General features: G+C 40.9%; 1 protein-coding gene across 1 annotated transcript; it reads right to left on the bottom strand.

Moving 5' to 3' along the window:
- Positions 1 to 7,389: 7,389 nt before the first annotated feature.
- On the bottom strand, positions 7,390 to 10,551 carry LOC148012355 (uncharacterized). The gene has a single exon (XM_087669666.1). It carries the CDS (start codon positions 10,410 to 10,412, stop codon positions 9,543 to 9,545), a length of 870 nt encoding a protein of 289 aa, XP_087525792.1. The 5' UTR covers positions 10,413 to 10,551; the 3' UTR covers positions 7,390 to 9,542.
- Positions 10,552 to 11,540: the final 989 nt, after the last annotated feature.

The raw sequence follows: 11,540 nt of genomic DNA, 5'->3' as shown, positions 1-11,540 counted from the left end.
AGCTTCAAAGTTAAATAGCATCAACTCAAATTTTGGAGGTTCTATGCAAACTATACATATTATCTAATTTGTGTACATGTGCACATGTGTGCGTGCATGCATGCGTGTGTGTGTGTGTGTGTGTGTGTGTGTGTGTGTGTGTGTGTGTGTGTGTGTGTGTGTGTGTGTGTGTGTGTGTGTGTGTGTGTGTGTGTGTGTAAGAATTGGGTACTAATAAGCATCCCGTAGCATCACATGGATGATGTAGTTACCTCCACACAATAATATTCAAGTCAAAATTTAGGATTTTGTATTCTCGTAAAGCTAAGCTTCCATAAGGTGGGTAATAGAGAGGACATATCATCCTCTACTATGGTACTTGTGAGCACACATTGTTTTGTCTTATTTCCTTCTTAGAAGAGCATGTAGCATCTCTTATATGATAATTAATATTTTTGTGAATTCAAAGGGCTAGCCTTATTTATTGTTTCCATTTTAATTTCTTCTCCACCCAAAAAGTAGATATGCATACTCTCCCAAAGCCAAGCTCCCATAAGTTGATTAAGGGAGAGTACACAAAATCCTCTTCTATAGTACTTGAGAGAAGTTAGAACATACACTAAATCTTATTTTATTCTTTTAAGAGGGGCATGTAGCATCCTATTATCTTAATGGGTACACCTAAAGAAACTATCTATATCACTTGCATTCAAAATTTATTTAAAAATCCCCTTTGATTACATGTTCTAAGGTAATAAAATGACCCCTTTTATTTAGTATGCTCAAGTTCTTATAGGTTGCAATAAAATAGATATTTCTATAATCTTGTAAATTTTATTTACATTTTGTCAAATATAATAACCCTTGTATTATCACACATCATACACTTATATGTTTTGAGGTCCCATTGAGCCTCCTATATGATCAAACAAAATAGGCCATTACATAATTTACTTGAATATAGAAGGATAACATCTAGAAACAAATAAAAAATATAAGATTGACTCACTCTTGACCTTATGGTCACTAAATAAGAGTTACACAATACTTTGAAGTTGATGGAATCACCTAGAATCACTAATGCCCATATCATGTGTAGGCCATAAACAATGTTAAACCCTAGTTTTGTGATTAGTGTGATCAAGGGTGAACCTTTGGGTAGTTTATTGTTGAGACAAAGTCTATCCAAGGCAAGACATTGGGATCTAATCTATCAAAGGTTTACTTTGATAACTAAAGGAGTGTGTTCTACTACTAGCATATAGCTGGTCGCATATCTCCATTGGCAATAGAATGTGAACTTGATATATGCTAACCAATTTTGTGCTTATGTGCAATAGATGGAACTTTGATAGACTCTCACTTGTCGAAGAGTTTAATTTCTCTCAATAGTTTAAAGCTACCTTTGATATAGCCCAATTGTACTCTAGCTCCGAGCCATCTATGCCTTCTCACTCAATCCCCATGAATGAATGAATGCATAAATGATTCAAAGGTTTGTTCACTGATATTACATTTCTCATTGTATTCTTGCTATTAAAAGAAATCTTAATGGTCTCACCAATTCAATGTTGCATTCTCAAACTCTCAAGTCACGGATTTGCAATTGATCCATGAACCTCCCATGCCCCCAAACAAAGTGAAAATAAATATAGAAGAATAAGCTTCTCGTTCCTAGTTTCTCATTCTCTTCCATACACAATCTCTCTTTCTTTCATGATAGCATGGTATGGTAAGAAACCCCTCTTCTTTTAGTCAATATGCTAGAGCAAGAAATAGTAGTAGTAGAAAATTATAAGAGAAGAGAACCAAGAAAAGGTTTCATGGTCCCTCACTCTGTCATTCACACTCTCTTTTTGTGTCACACACATACACACATACACACATACAAACAAGTTTTTGCAATTGTGGAAGCAATAAAAAATACTTTGAGGAAAAATCTCAAAATTTTTCATACATAAGGATCAAAGATTCTTTTTAAAAAAATATATTATACACCAAGGGTTTCTTGGGTGGGTGGCTTCACCCTTAGAATTTATGACTATGAGTATTGAGTACCCCCTATAAACACCAAGGTTGCACTTCAAAGGAAGGAATTTCTCTTAAAGAAGTCAAGAGACATGAGTTTTGTAGAGAAGGATTCAAGGTCGAGACCAATGGTGAGGTTAGGATTCAAAACATGAATGACTAATTTTCTAGCAAACAAGTTCTACATCTAACAATTAACATGGATGATTAGTTTTCTAGTAAGCAAGTTCTACATCTAACAATTGACATAAACCACAAATGCTTCGATTGTAGTGAGATGGAGCATGTTCAAAAGAGATGTACTAATTTTTCTAGTGTGATGAGTTGGGATACATCGAAATGGACACCCCCACACTTGTTTAAGGAGATGCAAGGTGAGTGAGTAAAAGAAACCATATCCCCCCTCCCCTCACCTTGTGCACCTTGACCCCCCTCCAGCTACATCTAGCTCTTGCTTGATTTTCACTTCCCTTCTTGTACATGGTCGATCTCCCTTCCCCCCCCCCCCCCCCCCCCTCTCACTTTTCTATGAAGACCTCTCTTCAGTCGTCAGATCTATAAGAAGGAACACCCCCTCCTCCCTTGGACTAATGAAGTGGGGGGAGAGAGAGAGAGAGAGAGAGAGAGAGAGAGAGAGAGAGAGAGAGAGAGAGAGAGAGAGAGAGAGAGAGAGAGAGAGTGTGTGTGTGTGTGTGTGTGTGTGTGTGTGCGCGCGCGCACATACACAATGTAATTTGGGATGAAATCAATTATACTTGAAAGGAATTCCCCAGTTCTTGAAAAGGAAGGACAAATCAATGCATGTGATGTCCTCACACATCTCCATGTGACCCCCACCAAGGCTTGATGTTCAAAATTCAAATATAAATTTCTTTTCTATTTTTTAATTCCTACCCCCTCCCCTTGCCCTATGGATTAGCTCACATACCCTCCAAAACTAAATCAAACTCCTACTTGATTTGCTCCCCCTCCCCCTAATACTCAATCAATGTGCCTCTCTTCCTCACCCCACTATACACACTAGCTCCCTCGTCTTAGGTTTGTCATGACACATGTTTCCTCCCAAGTGAAAAAAGTGGTAAGAGATAGAAATGAAATAATTTATCAACGTCTACAAAAGGCCAAAATGACCTATAAGACCATAAGTTATAATAATTTGTAAAATGGCACAATTGTTAGAGAAAATGAACAATAAAGAAAAAGAAATCTAAATCTCAATGTTGATAATAGAAAACCTAGTTGTCATGGAAACCATAAAATCTAGTATCTTTTAGAAACTTCTAAAAGTTTAATTGGAATTCTAGAATGTTCCAAAAGATTCCTTGACAATTCTAAAAGTGCTTGCATCAATGCTTACATCAAAATTGGTTATATGAGCATTGCTTATGTCATCAACATTGTCATCATGCTTATGTCAACAAATGTCATGTCATATCTAAAAGCTTTCCATTAACATCCTTACTCTACTATAAATAGGGATCTTAACCTACAGGCACTTCAAACTTGCCAACAACAATTGTGAGGCTCTTGCAATATGTAGTTCTAGTTCAAGCCTTATATCTCCAATTCTTGTGTTGTCTTATATTTAATCTAGTCTTGTACTAAGATATTATCTTGTGTTGTGAATCTAGCCTTGTTGTACACATCATTGTATCAATATTGTACCAAGAAAACCTTTCTGAATGGAGAGTTATATGAAGAAGCTTACATGGAATAGCTTGAAGGCTATATGCATCCAGAATTTTCAGCACATGTATGCCGGCTGAAAAAGGCATTATATGGGTTGAAACAGGCACCCAGAGCATGGAATGCTCACATCAGCAGTTATTTGCAGCAACATGGTTTTCGATTGGGTGATGCTGATCATAGTTTGTTTGTGAAGAAGACAGATCGTGGCTATGTATTCCTAGTTGTCTATGTTAATGACTTGATCATTACAGGAGATGATGAAAGTGGGATTGCTGAAGTAAAGACATGTTTACAGGCTAAGTTTAAGGTCAAGGACCTAGGAGAGCTGAAATATTTTTTGGGGATTGAGATTGTCTCTACACCTCAAGGCATATGGCTGCTACAGAAACAGTATGCTCATGACATATTACAGAAATATGGTATGGCTGATTGCAAGCCTATGGATATGCCTTTAGAGTAGAATGTCAAGCTGCAGATTGATGTTGGGACAGAGGTTGAGAATGTTACGATGTACAAATAGATGGTAGGCAACTTGATCTATCTCACGATCACTAGACCTGACTTGAGTTATGCTGTGGGGCTGATCAGTCACTTCATGCAGAAGCCTCGCAAACCACACTTGGATGCAGTCAGGAGAATTCTGAGATATGTAAAGAGTACCACAGATCATGGACTGTTTTATGCATATGGGAAACTCCTTGCCTTGATGGGGTATACTGATGCTGATTGGGCTGGTTGCACTTATGATAACAGGAGGTTAATCAACGGCTATGCATTTGGATTGGGTAGGAGGTCAACCAGCAGCTATGCATTTGGATTGGGTAGAAGGTCAACCAGCGGCTATGCATTTGGATTGGGTAGTAGCATGATCAGTTGGCAGAGTAAGAAACAGCCTATAGTTGCACTGTCCAGTACGGAAGCAAAGTATTGTGGTGCGGCCTTAGCAGCTTGTGAAGCTATGTGGTTACAGAAGTTGCTGAATGACTTGGGAGTACACTTGGACAGCAAAGTAAGGTTGTACTGTGACAATTTAAGCAGTGTCATGTTAGCAAGGAATCATGTTTATCATGCAAGATCGAAACACATTGAGGTTCACTACCATTTCATCAGGGAAATGGTTTTAGTAGATCAGATTGACTTGGAGCATGTGAAGACTGAAGACTAGGTAGCAGATATCTTTACCAAATCACTTGGTAAAGATAAGTCCATTCACTTTAGATAGCTACTTGGAGTGATGCAGATGATTTGAGTTTTGTTTTGAGCTTGAGGGGGAGTGTTAGAAGTCAAGCTCACTTCAATTCGTCTTTATGAGTGACCGACATCTGTGACAGCTAATGTATGTGTACAGCTGTCTCCATGTGACTACATTGAATAAGTTGGGTGTGTGTTAGTCAATGACCTAACTAGAGTTAGTCAGTTAGGTCTACACCTAGTCTAGTTTACTTTTACATTGTATTGTGTGCTTCTCAGTTAGTTCTTGAATAATGAAGAAAATACAATGAGAGCCTGAAGGCTCATGGATATGGAGTATTCCATGTCTCTCTCTCCCATCTTTGAGCACAAATCTCATTCAAATCCTCATGTATATGTGTTATCAACGTATCCATCAAGATCTAGGATGTCTAGATTGGTTAAGTTGAACCATTTGACTTGGATATTTCTCTTGAATGTAGACTAAGACTGATCTAAGGCTATGTAGGAGATCCTCATGAAGAAGTCTATGAGCTATCTCTAGATGGGACTATGATAAGTTAATGCTCTATCTCTAAGGATGGTCTTCCTAAGTCCTCATATCTCTATGAGAAAAAGAATAAGGCATCTTGATCTGTGTAGCCCATGGATGTCAAGAGTGGCCCAAACCCATTCCTAAAGAGACCATGGTGAAATCAAGAAAATTGCAAAAAAAAGGTATGTATTAGATGATGAACATTTGATTGAGAAATACCATTACTGACACATGTACTCTTGCATTCAACAATGGGACATGAGATTTCACTACATCACCTTCGGCCATAAAATCTTCCATATTTTGATCTGTCATCCTGCAAAATTTCAAACAACCTCACATACTCGAAATCTTGTTAGCGGGATGAGCGTAGCTCAAAGTTGGGTTTACAAGGCTTGTTTCTTTTTTTTTTTAATGGCTTATTGGGATCTTTCTTCTTTTGCGGGTACAAAAGTTGATGGAGTCTTTCTTCAAATTCACTCTTCACCTCTCTTAAGCAAATTTGCAAGTGAGAAAATTAGTGATTCCAAGATTTTAGTATATACACCTTGAGCCCCATGCTATGATAGTCCATTTGATATGGATTGAGATGGTCTCACAATTGTTGTGCAACTGCATCGACCTCAAGAGCTTGATCTCCACTTTAGTATGCTTCAATCTCCAACCACATGGCAAGAAAAAGAAGAAGAAGAAGAAAATGATGATGATGATGATAAAGGAGATGGAGAAGAGCTTCTTCATTCTCAATCCCTCACTCTCTCTCTTTCTCACCTCCTTGCATAGAACCTCACTCTCATCACTCTCAACATAGATGGGAAGAAGAGAAGGATAGTAAGAGAAAATGAGAACTTCACTCTCCCAAGTTCCTCTCACACACACACACACTCTCTCTCTCTCTCTCTCTCTCTCTCTCCACTTCACATGTGCATCAGAAGATGAATGGTAGTAAGAAGAAGAAGAAGATGGAGACTCTCAAGTTTGCACACGCCTGGATATGCTCTTCCATCCATGTTTGGATTTTATCCCTGGCTTTAGGTTTTGGGTTTCCACCTATAAGTCGAGTACCCTTTTAATTGTTGTCTCTTGATTGATTCTAATGTATGCATACACCTTGAGTTATTTGGGACAATCCCCTTGAGTGGATGGAAGGTTGGTGCCCACAACCTCTTACATTGTAGGTCTTCCTAACTAAAGTTGAGATATTGTACAATTTGCAAGAGTAAGCCCTGATCTTGATTAAATAAATGTACAATTATATAAAATAATGCAATACCTCAAGATCACACTTTTTGAATGATAGTCCCTAAAACATTATGATTCTCCCAATCAAAGAACATAATCCTATACTAAGCACATGGCACATTGAACTTGGATGAAACTTCTATTGTTTTAGCAGCTAAAAGTTCATGGAATCAATTTTCTCTCACACAATCGACTCACTCTGTTCCCATTATCATCTACTTCCTCCTCATTCTCCCAAGCAAGAGAGTAACAATGGCAAGCTTGTAGAGTCTTGTAGTAGGCTCACCTTCTTACCTCTGCACATGCAAGAAGCCTCGAAGATGCCCTCATGATCCAAGTGATGCTCCTTCAATCCACCTCCTTCACTCCTTTCTACCATATTGTTCCTCGAGTGCTCTACAAAAAGGAGAATATGAAGGAGGAGGAGGAGGAGAGGAAGAAGAAGAGGAAGGAGAAGAGGAGGAGGAGGAGGAGGAGGAGGAGGAGGAGGAGGAGGAGGAGGAGGAGGAGGAGGAGGAGGAGGAGGAGGAGGGGGGGGGGAAGGAGAAGAGGAGGAGGAGGAGGAGGAGGAGGAGGAGAGGAAGGAGAGGAGGAGGAGGAGGAGGAGGAAGAGGAAGAGGAAGAGGAAGAGGAAGAGGAAGAGGAAGAGGAAGAACAAGAAGAGGAGGAGGAGGAGGAGGAGGAGGAGGAGAGGAAGAAGACGAGGAGGAAGAGGAAGAGGAAGAGGAAGAAGACGAGGAGGAAGAGGAAGAGGAAGAGGAAGAGGAAGAGGAAGAAGAAGAAGAAGTTCTTGAAGATGGCGAAGAAGGAGATGGAGAAGAGATACTTTACTCTCGATCTGTCACATGCACTCTCTCTCTCACTTCGTCACACATGATCTCGCTCTCATCAATCTCAACATGAATGGGAAGAAGAGAATGATGGAAAGAGAATATAAGAGCATCAGTCCCAAGTTCTCCACTCTCACTCTCCACATTTGCACAAAAGATGGAGATGCTCAAGTTTTCACTCACCAAAATATGCTTTTCCATTAATTTTGGCTTTTGTACATGGGCTTTAGGTCATACGATTTCACCCACAAGTTGGGTGTCCTTTTCACTTTTTGGCTCTTTGACTATTTCTACTTTAGGCATATATCCCAACATAGTTGGGTGCACTCTCTAGGGGGTCCGAATAATAATTGCAAGCATGATCATTCACCTTTATTCCATCTATGCACCAGATGTGTCCATGAAGCTCACTTTTGGGAGGCCCTCAAGTCCTTGCTAATGTTATAGATTCATTCCATATTCCTATTTAGATGATGTTGAAGATTCCATCCTCTTAGGGATGCCAATGTGGTCCCCCCAATATTTATATTCAACAATTGTCTTCTTCAAGATGGTTATGAAACTCTATCATACATGGAATGAAGTAGCAAATAAAGTACTTGATTCAATTACCAAAGTAAAGGTGGCCACAAAGGTAGTGATTGAGGCAATGACGGAGTATGGTACATCTCAAGCTAAAAGTAGGAGAAAGGTTGTGTATTCGGCTGCTTGATGTAGAGCCCATGTTATAGCTCCTCTTGCTTTTGATTATAATGACCAATATTTGGTTTGGATACAATAGAGAATTGAAGATTATCTTAAGGCAAAAGAGAAGAGCATAATAACTTCCATTCACATGCAATTGAAAGGAGATTACTTTGTGAAAAAAGATGCCCCTACTCCCACTTTTTCAAGACACTACAACAGCTCCAAATAGGAGCTGGAAACCATAGTGGTCATTCAAAATCACACACTAATGAGGTGTCAATTATGAAGGTCCTCATCAACCATATCTCTAGTATAGTGGGAGATACCTTGAAGCTCGAAGTAGACAATAATGTGGAACTCCAACAGTTTCCAGACCCAATGGAGAAGGTTGTAGACAATGAGACTACAGTCATACTAGCTAGACCATTCTTTAAAGATGAACTATAGTATGATGAACTATAGTATGCAATTAAAAGGATGAGAAAGGGAATATCTTCAGTGATGGATGGGTTGAAATTGAGGTCTTTGAAGCAATGTGGCTAGTGTGTGGAAAGGACATCACAACATTTGCTAATGCATGTATGAGAAGAGCTAAGTTTCCACCTTATATCAACTAGGGCAGAATTAAATTGTTGCCTAAGGGGGTTGTAAAAGGAGCAAGTCTCCTCAGTGCAGACCACCTACAATATAGAACATAACCCACAAAATGGCCAAAGCTATTACATTGAGGAAGAAGTATTTCTTAGCTAAAATTCTCCATAAAGCTCAGACTGTATAGGTTTGTACAAGGGTGAAAAATACAATATGCTATTCTAAATCCAATGGCATTAATAGAACATGCCATACAAGTAGGAGGAACTTCATATCAATCAATATGGATTTAGACAATGCCTATAGTGGGCTAAGATAGGATTTTCTACTAGTCACACACTAATGGATAAATTGTGCTCTGGGAAAGACTTTTGCTAAATGATCAACGCTACTGCTAAAGTAAGAGTCACTAGCTACATATCGCATGCTTTTATTTGCAAAGGTCTATCAAATAGGGATGTCCTTTTTGGCACCTCTCCTATTTGCCATTGCATCAGATCTCCTGCTAAAAGCAATCAACTACAGAATCGAGTGTGAGATTCTAAAAGGCTTACCTTTGCCTGCAGTTATGTACCCTACCAACTCGTAGTCACAGCTAAAACATGGTATTAATATAGCAGGAAGGAAACATGGGCATTCTCGCATTTTGCTGGATCAGAGTGATCAGTAGATCAGAGTGATCGAATTACAAGACAGTGGATCAAATTACAAGATGTGATTGACAGTAATCAGGTAAGCTACTGTGGATCACAAGGTGTGATTGACAGTAATCAGCTAAGCTCCTGTGGATCACTGGGCGAGTTGGGATTTGCATGGAACGACTCAGGCACAATTAGGGACGGCAATACGACAGTGGAGGAGGAGGAGGAAGAAGACGAAGACGGATAACTGGGCGAGTTAGGATTTGCGTGGAACGACTCAGGCACAATTAGAGACGGCAATACGACAGTGGAGGAGTACGAGGACGAGGAGGACGAAGACGAAGACGAAGAACAAGAAGAAGAAGAAGAGGGTAGGGAGGAGAGAGATGCAGAAATATGAGAAGAACAGGAGAACGGGGCAGCAGAGGACGATGACGAGATAAAGGAAGCAGGACAGGAGAATTGAGCCGCGGAAGAGGACGAAGAGGGTGCGGCTGATGGGTCCGCAGACGAGCTGCAGCGCCTGCCCAGCCTTTCAAAGCACTCCACGGAGTAGAGAGAGAGCGAGAGATGGACCTCGTCCATGCTCCACTTCCTGCCTTTGGTCGACGACGGCACGAAGGAAGCCTGCGGGAAGAGTGCGGGTGGCGCGGCAGCGGTCGGCTTCGAGAGCAGCGGCCGCAGCCACTGAGAGTACAGGCCCCGGAAGCCTCCCAGTGCCTTCACCACGGTCTTGAATTGCTGCTGGGGCGATGCCGAGGATGATGCTGCGCCCGCGGCTGTAGACAGGGCCGGGGCGCAGTTCTGGTTGCAGATCCTCTCCCAGAGGCTCTCCTCCTCGGCGGCAGTCCGCCATAGCCGACAGACGCAGGCGGAGAAGGCAAGGCTTTTAGCGTCGAGGTATTTGAAAACCTCCTGCAGGAGATATTCGTCGTGGTGCCAGGAGCGGTCGGGGGGCTGCGTGCGGGGCCGCTTCTGGTCAGGGACCGGAGGATCCATGGCGGGCTGCAGGCGGAGAAGAAGATAATAATCACATACAATAACACGTTGAGAGAGAGAGTCTGAGAGAGAGAGAGGAGGGGAGATGGAGATAACATACGGTCCAGCAAGACGAGAGAGAGGGGAGGGGGGAGAATTCTAGTCTAGGTATGCACAAGGGATACTGTATATCTGGATCGTGGAAAAATGAGCATTTTCACCATTATATTTCATGTATTTATTGTTTTATTATTTTTCTATTTCCTTTTCCTAAGAAATAGGAAACTTGCATTTAAGAAGGAGAAAGGAAAACAGAGTCTTTTTAAAGAAAGGAAGCATAACCTCATTTTTCGGTATTTTTGAGTAAGAATTGCAGTTTTTGATAAAGATTTTGTATTGCGGTTTTTTATTTCTTCAAAAATTTTGAAGCTTTATTATTTAAAAACACGGTAAGTAAGGGAATTGCAAATGTTTTGGTAATGTGGGATTAAAAAATAAAATGGGAAAAAAAAAGTGGGATGCCACGAGGGGTGATACAAATGATGGGTGCGAATCGCGACAAGGCGGGGTTTTGTAGTCTTTTGGGCGCAAGGCGACAAAAGAAGGACCGCTCAACGCCGCGCGCGTACTTGTGCGAAAGCGCCTCAAAAACTCATCGGGGCGAATGCAAAAGCACCGGCACATACGACACGACGCTGACAGTGGCACAGCCGACGAGACCCCCACACCAAATCACGCTTTCATAAAAGATTTTTCCGCGCAAATAACCGAAAAAAAAAAAGACACAAAAAAGATTTGTCTCTTTTCACGTACAAAAGAGAAAAACGTGCATGCCAAACGCCGCCTGGATTTTTGGAAACAGCGAAAAAGTAACATTCTAGAGGGAAGGGTGTCCCACGATATGTCTCGTTTCCTTGTTCTTTCTCGTGCTTCCTTCTAATCTAATTTGGTCGCTTGTTAGAAAACCACCCCCCTCCCCCAAATGTTACAGACCTTCACTAGACTTCAAGTCACAACCTGTCGTGAGGCACAAAAAGGCACAACGGAATGGCACACAAGATATATCAGTAAGGAATCTTTGTATTCATGATATCGAAAGATACAACATTGAGGCACATCTTAGGACTACACCCTTGCAACGTCGCACAT

This window comes from Lygodium microphyllum, chromosome 27 (assembly GCF_053477565.2).
Source record: "Lygodium microphyllum isolate KBCC chromosome 27, Lygodium_microphyllum_v1.1.10, whole genome shotgun sequence".
NCBI lineage: Eukaryota > Viridiplantae > Streptophyta > Polypodiopsida > Schizaeales > Lygodiaceae > Lygodium > Lygodium microphyllum.
This window is presented reverse-complemented; position numbering and strand designations above follow the sequence as displayed.